Source organism: Acanthochromis polyacanthus, chromosome 1 (assembly GCF_021347895.1).
Source record: "Acanthochromis polyacanthus isolate Apoly-LR-REF ecotype Palm Island chromosome 1, KAUST_Apoly_ChrSc, whole genome shotgun sequence".
Classification (NCBI taxonomy): Eukaryota; Metazoa; Chordata; class Actinopteri; family Pomacentridae; genus Acanthochromis; species Acanthochromis polyacanthus.
The window spans coordinates 9425135-9441748 of NC_067113.1; the positions used below are offsets into that span (position 1 = coordinate 9425135).

General features: G+C 42.4%; 1 protein-coding gene across 7 annotated transcripts in view; it reads right to left on the bottom strand.

Annotated features, from left to right (window-relative positions):
• The window catches only part of ralgapa1 (Ral GTPase activating protein catalytic subunit alpha 1), a 76550-nt gene that overhangs the window by 57325 nt on the left and 2611 nt on the right, over positions 1–16614 (bottom strand). For 2 of the 7 annotated variants that reach the window (XM_022201651.2, XM_022201653.2), the window contains exons 2-19: positions 15671–15781; positions 15505–15554; positions 14393–14450; positions 14091–14134; positions 13141–13318; positions 12809–12924; positions 12257–12395; positions 11934–12142; positions 11405–11728; positions 10967–11146; positions 10676–10747; positions 10348–10496; positions 10072–10195; positions 9628–9774; positions 9351–9441; positions 8726–8890; positions 6429–6575; positions 2555–4417 (exon numbers count right to left, since the gene is read on the bottom strand). In XM_022201651.2, the coding sequence (XP_022057343.1) occupies positions 2555–4417; positions 6429–6575; positions 8726–8890; positions 9351–9441; positions 9628–9774; positions 10072–10195; positions 10348–10496; positions 10676–10747; positions 10967–11146; positions 11405–11728; positions 11934–12142; positions 12257–12395; positions 12809–12924; positions 13141–13318; positions 14091–14134; positions 14393–14450; positions 15505–15554; positions 15671–15781 (4167 nt within the window). Of the gene's footprint in view, positions 1–2554; positions 4418–6428; positions 6576–8725; positions 8891–9350; positions 9442–9627; positions 9775–10071; positions 10196–10347; positions 10497–10675; positions 10748–10966; positions 11147–11404; positions 11729–11933; positions 12161–12256; positions 12396–12808; positions 12925–13140; positions 13319–14090; positions 14135–14392; positions 14451–15504; positions 15555–15670; positions 15782–16614 lie in introns of all 7 variants that reach the window. The other 5 variants (XM_051957962.1, XM_022201655.2, XM_051957958.1 and 2 more) reach the window with 5 other exon arrangements.

Below are 16614 nucleotides of genomic sequence, written 5' to 3' on the forward strand. Positions count from 1 at the left end.
TTTTCCGCTTTAACTAACTAATCTTTAACTCCTGAACGTGTGGCTAATAAAGCTGATGGAGCTCGGTTGCGTCCATCGCTCAATACCAGGACTATGGTCAATAAAGCTTAGGAGTTACTGAACACAGAATGAAACCATTTACTCTGCTGCCATCTCGCTGGATTTAGGACACCATGACACATTATGGCCATTCCATAAAGTTTATCTTTGTTCGAAATGCTTTGCATTGCAAGTACAGTGTTACATCACCCAGCACAGAAGATGATCTGACCTGCTGCTATTCTACTTTTGAAGCCACAAAGGCCTCTGTCACTGTATTTAAGCTGCTTATTAGAGGAATGAGCATCCTGTTTTGTGATCCTATGGAGAGAAATGAAGTTAGCAGAAAACAAACTGAAGAACTGAACCACCAAATCTAACTCATTTTCTTATTCATCAATTGCAACATTTCTGCATAATCACACCTACATTTAGTGTGTTATTTGGATACCCTCTTTCTCCAAGATGCTAAACATCACAAATCCAGCTGTGTCTACAAGCTTATTATCCAATTGTAATGGTTATTTGCCATGACATCACCATTAGCAATACAAAGGAGGCATGTGTACAAAACAATATGGAAACATAAAAAAATAAGACCCTAGTGTGTTTCTCAGTTACATGACTGTATCTATACAGTTCAGCAAATGAATATTCGGCATTGGCATGTTCTGTATGTGTTTGGCCCAATGTGATAGGGTTTCTCTGCTGCCTGCACCGTCTACAAAAGGACACCTGAGACCCAAATCAACAGTGCAGATAAGTACAAGAGCTAAAGGTGGCCTTGTCGTACAATTTTGTGGAATTCAACATTGAATTCCACACTACTGGAATTGCTGGGCAACATTGTTCTACACAATGGACATACAACTCATATGGAGTTATGCGTTAACAACGACTCTCTGCGATGCAACACCACATTCTTACCAACACACAAACTGCTAAGGACCTGTGCTATCCCGTTTCATGCTCCTCATACTCAACTGCAGTTCAGTAAAAGAACCAGCTGCTGTGAGGAAGGACATCTAATGTAAAGGATGCGACACACAACACCTAAAGAAGTTGTGCCAATTCATAAAATGACGTCCCCTTTGTCGTGCAAGCTCATACTAACAGCGTGAGCACAGACATGCAAATTATACTTGAACACAACGTGAAATTGTGTGGTCAAGGTTACAGAGCTCTGGGACAGGACACCACCTGTGTTTATAAAACAAGGATGAGGCAGAACCTTTAGCAGCAAACTGTTTCAACACACAGCCAGACAGACATGACATGAGTCACAACATGTTATATCTGGTTTTATCTTCGCAGAGCACCAGATGAGGCTGATGATATTCAATGCAAACACAAAAGTGTAAAAGTGAATTTGCTATCAGTATTACTGACATAAACACGCCAATTCCATTTCAACTTTCAGTGCTATTTGGCTCATGTTAGCTGAGCAATACACCTGAACACAGTAAGAAAAATAAAAAAAATGACTGCACAACAGTAACACCACATCAAGACTGATTCAGATAAGGAATCGCTGAGCTCCTATCAAAACTCTGAATCTTAAGGCTAAAATATTTAAGCCCCGTTCAGTAGTCTGAAGAACAAAGACATTTATACTGCTGATTGAAATGTGCACTTTGCTAGTCATAACAACTGATATCATCCTGCAATACTGTACAAGGCAAATAACCATCTCAGATTGCAGACTTGAAAGTAAGTACTTTTTCTTATGCATTCAAATTGCTGCATACAGCTATTAACAAGTTGGCTGTTCTCACAAGGTGTTATGCTGCAGTCTAGTGGTGTGAGAATGAACTACAGCAATAGTGTATGGTTTTACTCTATATAAATGTGTGCATTTGCACTTTAAAAGTATTCACGTGACAGATTTTCCTTCATAATTACAGTCCTATTATAGCAATAATCAAAGCTCTAACGTTGAAAACTGCCACAAAACATCTGGGAGCATTATTAAAGGTGTTATGTCTAGCCTTGTCAGTTTTCTCTTTGATGGTGTGTGTATCTTTTCTACGGGCAGTTGTGCTTTTCTGTTGATTGTTGTTTCCTTCTGTGCAGCTGAAGAGGGGCCGGAGTCCAGGGAGGAGGCGAAGAAGGCACGAGGAGGCCGCATGCAACATCGAGGAGAGGGAGGAGGTGGAGAACGGGGGAAAGAGGTGAGAAGGTTAAAATCCCAAAACCCTAAGAAGAAAGAAGACAGGAGAAGGAGGGATGGCGCTTCTGAGGTAAAGAAGTGGGAAGGTATGGGAGGAGGGTGGGGTCCTCGACAGGAGGCAGGCTGGAGGAGGGGCTACGTTCAAGAGGAAACACATCAACAGGGAGTTTAAATTTCAGTCCAGCAGCAAGATGATGAGTTTCAGCCAAAAAATATCATTCCATCATAACAAACCAGTTAACAGCCAAAAAGGAAAAGAAAGTTGCTGGTGTTTGTGTGTTGGTGAGTATTTGTCTTTCCACATGTTGTGTCCTTTGTGAGCTCTTCGTTCGTTGCGATCCTCACCTGGCGTGGTCGTCTTTCGTCCAAAGTAGCCCAGGACATGGGAGTAGAGGTCCCTTAGTGATGCATCACCCATGGCTGCCCGGCCCTGCCGCTGTGGCGATGAGCCTTGGGATGACCCCTGGCCTCTGGGCCGAGGCTTGGAGGACAGGGCATGAACCACAGTCTTATAGACACCACCGAGAATAGCCCCCTGGTGGTGTCGTGAGGCAGTGCTGCCTGGCTCCTGGGAGCGTGAGCGGGAGGCTCGAGATCGCAAGGCTGAACGCCCCAGACGTCCGCGCACTCCTGACGATATGCCAGAGGAACTTGAACTACTTGATAAAACTTCTGAGTGGACCTCAGGGCCCATGCTGGATCCCACACAGGATCCAGGATGCTGCTTTTCCTTGTCCCCTCCTGTCCCAGCCCTGTTTTCCAGGCCTCCAGCACCGGCTGTGCCCACTCCCCCGCTGCTATCCAGAACAGTTCCAGGTGACAGTTTCTCATGTGCCCCTGTTCTATGGCTAATTCCAGCCACAGAGCCAAACTTACCTGCACCCCCTGCTCCCAGCTTCCCCCCTGACCCCGCCCCAGCTCCAGCCCCTGGTCTCTCCCCAGCTGAGTGGCTATGTGTGTGGAAGTGACTGAGTCGTCGCAGTCTGGCTTTCCAGTGGGCCTCCTTATTCTCAAGTGGGTTGTGGAACTGGACAGACTCAGTTGAGGGTCGGAAGCTGACATGGACACCCCCAGAATGGTGCCTTTTGGTGCTACTACGGGACATTCTGGCCTTAGTTGGGTCTGAAGTCTGGGGAGTCAGTTCAATGCTCGATTCAACTGTGTTGGCATCTTGTCTAATTAAACTTGACTTGTCATTTGCTGCTGTTTCTTTATCATCTTGTTTCACTTCTCCTATTTCACTCCACATGTCAAATTTCCCTTCCCATCCTGCTGCCCTTCCAGTATTTCCTCCTACTCCCTTTTTCTCCTCCATACTCCTTTCTAAGCTAGCACTCCCCTTTGCATGGGGTGATGGCCACTGACACTGCAGCTCAAGGCACTCATAGATACTCCGCTGCTCTGCCTCATTCTCCTCTGTGGAATCCACACTGCTGTGTCTGACTGATGTACTTACCTGTCTGTCATCTCTTACCACCTGTTTTGCTTCTCCCAGTTGTCCTGTATTGTCCAGTTGTGTTTTAGCTACTCCTGTTTGCACCTGTGCAGGTAAAGTAACACTATTTTCTAATGTATGAGCAGGACTATCTCGACCCCCTGCCTCCTCCTTTCTTTCACCTCCTTTGTGAGTGAGGTATTCTCTGATGGAGGAGAATAAATCATCTTCCTCTACAGTAGCTGCACATTCACCCTCTTCTGCATCAGTTTCCTTTTCAGATGAAAAGGTAAAGGCAGAGTCCCAGTCACTTACCCAATCAGAACTAGAACCTCGTTTTCGAGAGCCACTCTGGGGCCAGAATTGGTCATAAACACTACCAACATCCTGTCCCTTTGAGGACGAGGAAACACCACCATTGGACAAGGTAAAAGCGGTGGGGGAAGGGGAGGTGAGGGATTGTGGGAGTGGTTGAGCTGCGTGGCTGTTGGCTGCAAGTAAGGAAGAAGTTGTGGAGTGGTGGTGGGGAGGATTTGGGATTGAAGTGGGATCCCTCTGTGGGTCTTCACCTTTGACCCGCTCAGCGATGAAAGGCTCCATGATGTCTGAGGCACTGCTGCTCCTTGCGAGGGAGGACAGGGCTGGGGCATCCAGGTCACAGGCCCCTCCCTGGAAGACCTCAGAGCAGGAGGTGGGAGGAGCCTCATCGCTCTGGGACGAGTGGCGCATCCGAGAGGTGCGTGACGTCAGCGTGATGGGAGGGTCCTCAAGGTCTGGTCAGTGGAAGAAGTTGAAGGAACAGAAGTTAGTGCAAATGGGAATAAACACATGAAAATGCACTTATATAGACACACACACACACACACTTAGATGAGTGAAGACCTAAAAAGATGTTTCCTTGCTTCAAGAATTGTGTCTGCGGAAGCCATCTAATCTCTGGTCCTTTATCTGATTGTGCTCATTGGCGTAACTTATGAAGAGAAAACGTGAACTGTATTCATATCAGACATCCTGTGGCCATCTGTCAAGCTCTGATAGGTATCTCAGAACTGCATCTTGTCTGTCGTGTTATCAAACTAAATTATAAACAGGCATTCCTGAATGGTAACTGTTGGAGTCACAATTTTCAGTCAGAATCTGTATCTGCCTGTCACTGTATAGACATAAACTGGATTTATGGTGTCTGAATCTTAACCAGCTTTTAAAACTCTGCTTAGCTGTATCCATAAATAGAGCTCATTCAGGATAAATGTCATTTTAAAAGCTACTAACTCACATCATATGTCTTGAAAGAACTGAAAGAAAATATCTATTCTAGTTTCTACTGTCCCTATAACATTTTTAAAAATTAATTTAACACTTTCTACTACAGATTATATAGAGCTGTCATCATTTATTAAAGACTAATACAGAAACACACACACACCAAAAGAAACAATAACAATATACAAGTAAAATTATCACCACAGCCTTCAAAACAGATGGGCGCACTCAAACCTAATGCCAACCCAGGAATAAATGGCATCAGATAAAATCTCATACACAACATCCTTGTTAGGAATATCCACAAGAAGGGCATTGAAACGAAGGGATAATAAACGTGAGTATTAGGCAGAAAAGAACGCAAACATGTGAAGTTAATGGAATGACAGAAGAACAGGCACATGTGCAGGCAGGCAGATAAGATGCAGAAAAACAAAGCAAGTAGACAGGAAAACAGGTAGGTCAAGTTTCTTGAAGACAGGTGAACAATAGAAATGGTAACACATAGGCAGTCACCATCTACCAATAAAAGAAAAATCCACTTTACACCAAAACATTAAGAGAAATATTTGTAGCAATGATTAATTCTGTTCTTAAATATTGGCTTTCCAATAATTCTCCCACAGAGCAAAATTTAAAGGCTCCACACAACGCCACCTAGTTTATATGCAGCACAGACAAAGTGGAGAACATAAATTGAAGGCAGAATATAGTAGTCTCTAAATAATTTTACATATACTTTTAGCAGTTGTATAGTAAGACGGCACCAATGTAATTTCTTTTTACTCCTCAAGCAAACATCTGATGAATTCCACATTAGTGACTGAGACAGTCGTAATCAGCTAATGGCTGTAAGGTTGAACAACGTTTATTTTACATGCTGGTGTTTATCAACCCTGTCAGGCTGTGATCACTTCTGAAGTGTTTATTCTACAGAAGGAGAGAAAAAAAAAAAACTTATTTCACCTGGAGAAAACATTTTCATTTAGAGATGCAGAGAAACGTTTGTCTTCATCCCTTCACACATTAAGTCTAATGGTATGCCGAGACAGTCAACAAGTAAAATGATCTTTCTCTCATAAATTATATGTATTTGCTGGATTCAATTTCATAAATGTGAAAAGTTTATGTTTTTACATGACATTTTAGGATGCCCCCTTGTGATGTGGGACACGATCATTTTTGGCTATTTTCTGATGGACAAAAACAAACAATTGGCATATTAATCACTACTGATAAAATCTGATGAAATTCCTGTGACCCTACATTTGTCACATGCATAATTAATCAACAACTTTTTCTTGATCATCCCAGTTACAGGTGAATTGGGAAGGGGCTCTATGATTTCCAAAGGAGGACATGCAAAATGTTGCTTCAATTAAAAACAAACACACAATCAGAAAAATTTGACAGAAATGAGAAGATGGACACAGTTTAGGTGTCTGGCAGACGTGAAGACTACCACAGTTTCCAGGCGGACAGGCAGCAGGCAGGCAGACAGGTAGTGCAAAGTGTGTGTACCTGCCAGCTGGTCGGCAAGGGGGGGTAGTAAAGGGTGGTGGTGGTGGAGGAGGACAGGAAGAGGCGGAGCCAGAGCAGGAGCACTCTTAGCACTGCGAATAAAGGCTGAGGACAGCAGAGAGTCCCCCGTAGAGCAGCTACGCAGGGCTGAAGAAGTGGGAAAAACAGATAGAAGAGAAAGAGAAGAAGAAGGGGGAAGAGTGGGACATAAAAGGAAAGCAAAGAAAAGAAAAGAGTGTTGTTCAAGTGAGAAGTAAAGGAGTGAGTGGAAGAAAGGTGGACGAAGAAAATGAAACGTAACAGTTACAGAAAAATGAAGATAGCAGATAAAGACAGAAAGTAAAATGGATCAAAGACATTAAAGAAGCTCAATTAAGTGTTTGGAAGCAAAGATTAAGAGAGGAAACAGTGCATGTGTGTGGGACAAAGTCAAAGCATAGAGACATAGTTTAGGGAGAAAGAATAATTTAAAAAAATAGTCAAGAGACAGGAAGGTGACAGAATAGTGCAGAAAAGAGGAGGGTTCAAGGGTAGATGTAGAGGGAAAGACACAGGGAGGTTGGGTGAGACAGGGTTAGCTCTGGAAGATGACAGTGAGACAGTGAGAGGCTGGTGGTAGCTTGACACCCGGCACAGCTCAAATCTACCAACAGCAGAACCTCCTTAATTACAACAACTAACAAAGTGTGACTACGTCCTGGCCTGGGATCTTTCTGCATGTTCTCCCTGTGTAGTGTGGGTTTTCCCCTGGTATTATGGCTTCTTCTCACAGTCCACAAACATGCTGAGGTTAATTGGTGATTCTAAATTGTGTGTAGGTGTGAATGTGAGTGTGATTGTTTGTCTCTATGTGTAGCCCTGTGATAGACTGGTGACCTGTCCAGGGTGTACCCCATCTTCACCCTAAAGGTCCTTACACACCGGGAGCGATGCGAATAAACGATGCGAAATTGCGAAATACTCGGATGCGAGTTTTGACGCACCTGTCCATACATATCAAGCACGATGCGTTTTTGCGACTTTCCGAAGGGGAGGAAGACGTTGCCGTAATGTATTTCCACCTCTTCTTCTGTTTTCCACCTGCCTGGCCACTCCTCGTCATTTCTCCCTCCTCTCTCTTCTTTCTCACGTACGTGTCCCTCAAATTCCTCCACATCTTCTTCACTTCTTCAACTATAAAGTATGAATAATAATAATATCTACCATATGCCACAGATACTAAAAGCAGAAAACACAACACCGGACGGATTATTTTCAGTTCTGATTAGATGTGTTGCGATGTCTTTCTGTCTTGATATCATGTACTGTAATGTGAGTCGGGGCCAGTACCGGGTAAGCACAACATTAAACTATAATCCATAAACGTAAGGTAACAACCGAGACCTAATTGATGACCGTGACATCAACGCAATTGACAGTGAAAAGTATGTTGTATGCCGGTGAATGGGACGTCGCAACAACACGCAATCTGATTGGTCAGAAGTGGTCACAAAGAATGCGAAACTTTAGAAAAATCGACCATGATCCGAAAAAATAAAAGCCGCAAAATCGCTGAGCGAGAAAACGTTGCCGATTGACAGGATACAGGTTCGAAAAAAAATATTGACGTCCGAAAAAAACGCACGTAAAAAACGCACCCGGTGTGTAAGGACCTTAAGTCAGCTGGGATAGACTCCAGCCCCCTGCGGCCCTAATGAGGATTAACTGGCGTATAGATAATGGATGGATGGATGTCAGTAATACAAGTAGTTATAAGCAGACGTTAAATGAAAGCAATATGACAAATTTCTAACATTACTATCTCTGTTCTGGCATTTCAGTACACTACATTCTACATATATCCCCAAGTCAGACTTTCCAGATTATTATGTACTATTATCATGAGTTCTTATTTTCTTGCTATAAGCTAGTACTGTAGTGCATGAGGTAATGTTGTCACTCCCGTCACACAATCGGTCACAGCAGAAGATTTTGCATAAACAACACTCTGCTTAGTAGGAGAAATGACAGTGAGCATAAGCCAAAACTTCCTGTCAGAGGACAGGGAGAAGGAAAGAGGAGACTCAGGTTTTAAAAAAAACGTACTTAAGAAAACAGAAGAGTTTTGTGGGGTGTACTGAGGAAGGATAGGACACTGGATTTCTATTGGTGCACTCTGAAGACTCTCATACACAACACCAAGCTAGCCAGTTTACATAGACGAAGCAATGTGTGGGAGTCAGTGTTTCTTTTAACTTTTAAAGTTGTAACTCAAAACAGAGAAGGAGGGCAGACACCTAAGAACAGAAGATACTGACCCACAGTCTTCTGACGGACAATACTTCGGGCTTTTTCGATGCCTGGTGAGCCAGCGGTGGTGGCGCTTCGCTGCCTCATGGCTGCTGCCTGACCTGGCTGGTCTCTGCTCCAGCCTTTAGAGAAGGAACGATCCACAATCTGCCGCTGGCCCTCTGAACCGATGCCTGGAGTAGTGATGGAGACAGAATGTTTTCTTTTTTTCAGGGCACATTCAGTCATACTGGAAGATTTTTGGCTGCATAACGTTGAGCTGATAATATGTCTATCAAAGGTCTATTATACAGACGTGATATAAAATTTTAATTTCTCTCAAATGTCAATGCGTGCTATATTTTCTAAATATACTGATTTTAAAATCTACTGAGTATAATATTAATATCAAATAAATCAAAAGTTTCTTTTGACTTGGTACATATTCTTACTATGAAACTGTAATCATAAGCTGGAATATCTGTGCTAAATTCTTGTCTTTTTGGACATCAGTTAACAGAATCAGGACAATGACAATGTGTAAACAGATTTCAACAGATGTAGTTGGCTCACGTAAAATGAGGTCAGAACCTGCTATTAGGAAGATGTGTTTTTTCCCCAAAGACCTGTGAAAGTGTCTGCAGAATGACTAACCTTTTCCTTTATGTTTCTTCTGTTTTTGTTCACTGAGTTTGTCCAGAGGCAGCTCATTCAGATCAACACTGTACAGGTTCCTTGCCAACACCTAAGACACAAAGACATAAACATCACGTCAACTCTTTCACGCACATTATTCCACTGTTTCAGATGGTATCTTCTATAATAAATGCAATGTTTATTTTAATTTATCTAGCCACACTAATGGCAGAACACAGGGAGATGTGGTCACGCTAAAATGTAGTAACATTTAAAATAGGGTAGGCATCAGTACCTTTGTGAGGGTCTCCATGGTGAGTGACCACTCAGTGACCAGCTCCTCCCAGCAGGTTAGAGAGGACAGGACTGAGAGGAGATCGTCCCACAGTTCTCTGCTGATATAGACGTTTAAGTTCCCCTTAATCCAGGCTACAATAAGTGTCTATACAGAAAGAGAGGGACGAAATAAAAGATGTTTTCAATTGATGAAACAAGGCAAGAAGATGCTTGATAAGCCAAGACTATGTATTCAAATAATCACATTGCTATAAATGCACCTTTACTGGATACCGTCATTACCTAGCATATTAGAAGACATGTTTTCTAATGTTTCTGAACGTCAACAGAAAACAAATTGACTGCAACAGTGTACCTGTTCATTCATTAATTTTATTAATTAGAACACAATTGTCTCCTGTTTGTAGGCTCAGCCCTTATGAAAACATTGTGAGATATGCACCTGAAAGATGGGTCCAGCCAATCTGCCTGACAGTGTGTTGTTCTTCTTGCCTGGAGGCATGATGGATGGAGGCCTTTTCATCACAGACTCTGTCACTCTCAGCAGAACCAGGAGGATTTGTTCCCTACAAACAAATACAGGCACACAGATTAAAGCTGAAGCATCAATCAGAGGCAAGCAGATGTGATGGAACCCTTGTGTTTTGTTTTAACAATGACATCACGCTAATGAAATGTATGTTGCACATGTTTTTATAGTGTTATGTTTCTTTCTTACCATGTTTTCTGGTCCATGGTTTCATGCATGACAAGGCTGCGGTAGATGTTCAGGACTCGTTTGCACATGTCAACATGCTCCTCTAAAAGGATCTTGATGTCATTGGCTGGTTCCAATAAGAAGACGTTGGAGGAGTGGGTTATAAATACCTGGAGACGTGACAGTGACACAGAATGAAAAAAGGGTGACTTAAATCTTAAAAGACGATTTCACAGGGTAAAGAAAGAACAGCAGCCATGATGCTGCAACAATGAGACGGTTATAAGTGTGAATGTGTATGCACGAGTGAGACAAAGAGAAACACTAAAAGTCAGTCTTAAAACTATACCTGTAGTGTCGTCTGAACTCCAGCATGAACACTGTACTCCAGTAACTCACTGTCAATCACTTTGTTCATTGCCTGAAAATGAGAGAAAATAAACATGTAGCTGAGTTTTACCATCCTGCACACAGCTACAAAGTCCCTATAAACAGCTTTCTCCAGACTTAAAATGTAGAAGACAAAATCTGAAGATAAGAAGCTGGAAAAAAGATGGTATTTGGAAGTCATATGTTAGTAAATATCAGTTCACATGGCCTTCTATGTACATCACGTTGCTGGTTTTAAGACATTTCTCACCTCATCTTCTTTGTCTCCGAGTTGAGAACCTGAATCCAGACTGCCACCTGTGGCTATAGGATAAGGGCCCTCCTCTGGTTCCTTCATAAACACTGGCTTGTCCTCCATGGAGATCCACTCCTGGTAAACACGGACCACTTTTCGCATTGCAGCCGCCTCACACATGGGAAGTAGAAAAGCCTATTTCGATGGAAACAGAATAATAGATATAAACAGGTTATTTTGGGGGAATAATGTTGCCTATTATTTGCATCTTCCACTGTAAGAGAGTGTTAGTACAAAGTCACCTATAAATGAATGCAGTGAAAAAGAGGAGAAGAGTCACCTACATCCACTCCAAATACAGACACTGCATTCAAAGTGTTGACGGTGTGACCCATTGAAAATGTCAGTTACATAATGTCCCCACTCCCTGATAAGTAATTATTTCTCTTTAACCTGTCTAAAGATCTCCGTGATGAAGTTGACGTTGGTTCTGGAGCTGGTCAGCACTCTCCTCACCACCTCCATGTCTGTCAGCTGTTCTTCGTCCATGGAGCAGAGTGAGGAGGAACTGGGCTCTCTCTCTGTCAGTGTAGATGTGTTGGAGTGGCTTTGCTCAGGTTCACCCACAGTCCCTGGACCTCCAGAGAGCCCCATGCTACCCCCTCCTGGCCCAGATGAGCTCATGCTGCCTTCCAGGTGGCTGTCAGACCGAAGCCCTCCTCCACTGCTGTCGTCTGAGCTGCCTGCAGATCGAGCAGCCAGTCCGGCGGCTGCTCGCTGGAGGTGAGAATGATGACACAGGGAGATAGAACAATGAATGGAAATCAGAGGAGCCACTTCTTTGCAGTTTTGTAATATTTCGCAAACTAAACGTGATGCCTGAATGACCAAAAAAAAAAGATCTGGATCACTGGCATGAGTTCATTAAGCTGACTGTACAGAAGCAAACTAAAAGTCAAACCATACAGTCAACTTGTGTGACCTGTATGTTCTTGGGGACGTTCTCTCCCTCTGTTCCTGGGATGTGTGTCTGTGTGTTGGGTCGAGGTTCCAGCCAGAAGGAAACCAGCCAGCGGATGAAGATGACTCGGGCTTGAAGGAAACTCTCCTTGGTGCAGTACAGTGTTTCACCGCCATCCTGCTCTCTGCGCACCACACTGTAGTACGGCTTCGGACGCATCGGAGGCACATCTAAAGGAAAGACAAAAACTGTGTTACATAGAATATCACTGTTAATGCAATGTGTTCCACCGCATTCTATGATTTATTGTATCACGTAGCTCTGAATGACTTAACAGTACTGACCCAACATGGGGTTGTAGAGGCTGGTTTCCATAGCGAAGTTGGGAAAGATGTGAGGAAGGTAAAACTTCCTGAAGTGACCAAAGAGGAAGCTGAAGCCACGTTCATGGTTCTCTTTACACCGCCACTCGAGAGACTTTGCCTGGTCGACACACACAAACACCCACACACAAACAAGCTTGTGTTATACAGAGAGCATTACGCACATAGACTAGGGTCGAGCGCAGAAGAGCACCATTGTTTCAACGGAGAATGTTATCAGTGTCTGCACAGCTGCATGCATGTGTGTGATGGCAGCAAGCAGAGAAGACACAAGCGCAAAGTCAGTGTGTGCCAACAGGGGATGCAGTTGGTATTTTAGTGGGTAAATGATTCCAGTAAGGATCAATACTTATTCTACAATCAAATCTGTAAAGGACAAAACCAGTGAGTGAAGGACCGAATACCTGCTATCACCCATGTTATCAGCATTTGTGGCATTAGTAAGGCACTGCAACATTTACAACAGTGTGATGATGCTGTGTTAATTGTGTTAGTAAAGAATGATGATAATACCTGGTTTACCATGTATTTCAGTAGAGCTTCTAGAAAGTAGGCATTGAGGTCTTCTTGGTTTTTGTCACCTGACTGGGGAGGAACCAGGGGAGTGATTTCTTCTGGGGTCACCTGAGCTATAGGCAGGAGAAGTGGATGGATTTAATATTACACTCAAACATTTCTCCCTGTGTAAATCCTGTGGAGAAAATGTGCAGGTTTTTAAGACATAATATCATGTCAAAGGTGCACCAAAAGAGCAACCAGCTTATTTTCTCAATGGCAGTTGAACGCTAACCCATTAGATTAGTGTGTATGTTGTGTGTGTGTGTGTGTGTGTTTATTCTACTAACTCTCAGTCAAAGTCAGCGGTGGGTTGATCAGGGTATCAAGGGTGCGTGGAGTCCCATGGCAGAGTGGAGCTGGGAAACCAGGAATCAAACAGGCAAACATGCAGAGCTGCTCACGCTCTGCATTAGTCTGCAATGCCTGCATCCATAACAAGAACAAGCGCACGCCTTCACGACGGATCTACAAGAGAAAGACAAGAGAAAGAGAACAGATATAAAGAAGAGGATCTACATTAGTTGGTGTTACTAGCAGCTTTTAGTGTTAATCAAACGTAGGACTTGGGAATTAGGACTATATACATATTTTAGAGGGCAGGGAGAATCTGGGTCACAGGGCTATGACCGACAGGTAATGTAGTGGTCCAATTCCAATCTCCACACTCACAGATTCAAGGATTTTGGGGTGCATTCCTGTTAAGTAAAAACGCCAAGGGCACTAGAGCTATGAGTCTTTCTGTGAGTCTGCATATCTGCAGACTCACCATAGTAGATGCTGAAATTGGTGACATATAAACAAATGGCTCTCTTGCCCCCAGTAAAATGTACACACACTGAGCATGTATGGTGCAGGGAAGAAATCATCATATAGTGACTACTCATTACATATTTGTAAAGTAGTTTGTATTTTCAGGCCAACATCTGTACAGGTGTTTACAGATGTTCATAGCTTTCCTGACTTTTGGTAAAACAGTTAAACATCATAACATCACAAATAGGGAGCTAATCACTGCAAATGAAATACTAGTTCAAATACTCCTTTATTAGCAATGCATTGTTTCCAAGCAACATGAGCTGTCATGATGGTGTGCCTCATTCCTCCTTTTTAGTCCATTTTGAGCCCTCACGAACTCGAGCACTACAGCTGTGATGTCAGCTAAATCTGTAAGGGTTTAGTGCTGAGCCCATAGGGTGGAGATTGGGACTGGGCCAGCATCAAGGACTAAGAGCAGTACCTTGAGAGAGTTTCCAGTGTGCAACAGCTTCTTGAGGATCAGCCCTGAGAGAGAAAGTCATGTCAAATCAATATACAGTACACAGCTGGTTTTACCTACTTAGATAGAAAATGAGTTGTCAAAAAGCAGCAAATACATCAAAGTAAAATATTCATGCATGCAGGCCTGGGGAAAAACATTTTGGTGCCAGCTGATCTCTGACATTAGATGAAATAGTCAAGTTAGAGGCCACACTTTCCAAAATTCATTCAATCTGACTATAAAAACACTGGTTTCAAGAAGGGAGTTGAATGTTCTTTTACCAATGCTGTGGAACTGCCATCGGCTCTGGATTCTCTCTGGTAGGAGCTGGAGGATTTTCTGGAGAAAAAAAGATTCAGATTGAGAAAATTATCATTTAAGACATTTTTTCCATTATGATAATTAATGTTGCTCGTTATGAGTGAGCGTTACATATCTTTTGTTTCAAGGAGGGCTGGATATCAAGATAAACTCTCCCACTGTAGTTAAAACAATTCATCATTAAATTTCACTAGTTGGTTGGTTGCTCCCTTATTTTAGAAAAAGTGCAAAGTGCTTTTTATATAGTTATCATGCCATATCATTATTTTAAGGAAACAAGTATTCGGTAACTCTAGAAACTCTGAGCATTGTCCAGCCCCAGATTAACATATAATTACTAGGGGAAACATGCCTTAAGCACATTCTTTATTCTAACTTCTCACCGGACCTGCGCTTTGCACAGGCCTGGTCAGAATATTAACTGTGTTGAGGGGCAAGTGGAGGTCAGTAACAGACACACACATCTAGAGCTATCTTATCCCTGCTACCCAAGCACCACCACTCAGCTCTGGGTGTTGCTAAATGCCAGTGGTCTCAGTCTGAGGTAAATGCCAGCTGGTGTTATGGTACTGACCTGGACCACCGACAGAAAGTTAAAGCTCTTGGAATCACAAACACCTCAGTGATTTAGATAAATGTCAGGAGTCTATTCTGTAGCTACCCTGAATTCAGTTAGAGTGAAGCTTTTATCTCAGGGTGACCTGACAGCCGAGTGGTTAGGGTGCATACCACATTAGAGCAAATGCCTTCAAGTAGTGAGTCCTCAGTTTAGCTCCCAAGCAGCCCAGACCTCTGGTGCATGCCAATCCCCTGCTCTCTTTCCTAACATCTCCTGTGTCTTTCCATGGCAAAAAATCTCCAATACAATTTACCAAAGCCCTTTGTCTTCAATAATCTACATCAATCTGACCCAATGTAATTCAAAAAAAATCAACATTATGCATTTAAATTAACTTCCTGTTACATACCAGGAGTGGTAAGAAGCAAATGCCAGTGAAATTAAACTTCACAATATTTTTAAATCCTATTATTATACTTAAACATTGAGCAGAGATTTGTAGGATGTCAATACCTCAAAAATGAAGAGGATTGAGTCCAGCTCCTCCCTCTGGGACTTATGACCTGAAAAATAGAGATGAGCTTGAAGGCGATGCAACAACATAGTAGATGTATTTATACCTACAACAGAATCCTCTGTTAAGGAATTGTTTTTGACTGTGACTACTAGTAAAACTTACCTTTTTGCTTGAGGCTGACCTCAATGGTGACAAAGTTCTCAAAGAAGACATAGTAGATATGGGAATAATTCAGGTCAAAGAACTGTTTCAGCTCTGCAGGCTCTGCATTTTCTGGGAAATTAGAGGGAAATAAAGCAGGAAAATTACCAACATACACTTTCAGCAAAAGAACAAAAATCTAAATCTAACTGTTTAAGATGAGATAAGAAAAGATAAGATAATACTTTACTGCTCCTGTTTTTACAGCAGCAGCATCTTTCAAAGCAGAACTGAACATATGTACAGTAATAATAATAATTATAATAACAATAATATGTACACTATATACAAAAATGAAAAATGAATAAATACAGTATTACTACACTATAATGACAGCAACATAAAGTGGCTTGTGGAATAAATGTAACTGTTAAAGTGCAAGATGCCAGTAGTGCAAAAAGTTGTTGTGCAGATTGTAAAAACCTGTCTTTGATTGCCCAACAAATCTATACTGTCTCAGAGCTGAAAACAGTGTCCTGCTTCAGTGTTTGCCTCCAGCTTCATCCCGCACATCATATGTTCATAAAACATACCATCACTGTGCACAGAAAACATCACGTGTGCTCCTTTAACTTGACCACTTCAAATGTCTACCTCTGTTCAAGCAGTAAAATAAAAACAGAAAACACATAAAATACCGTTTACAGCAAACAAAAAAATATAAGAGTGAGAAGGGACAAAATCACATGTACAGGATATCTAAGTAAAGTGTTTTAAATCAGCTGCAGGACCCTCTCTGTTTATTAACAGTCTAAATGCTTTGGACTTTGAAGGCTAAACGCATAATGGAAAAAAAAAGGTCTGTTGTGAAGACCACATAGTTCTGACTTTTCATTACAGGAAGTATATTTGAGTAATGTAACCTCACTGCTGCATCTGAGGTTCTCTAAAAACACCCGTGTCAT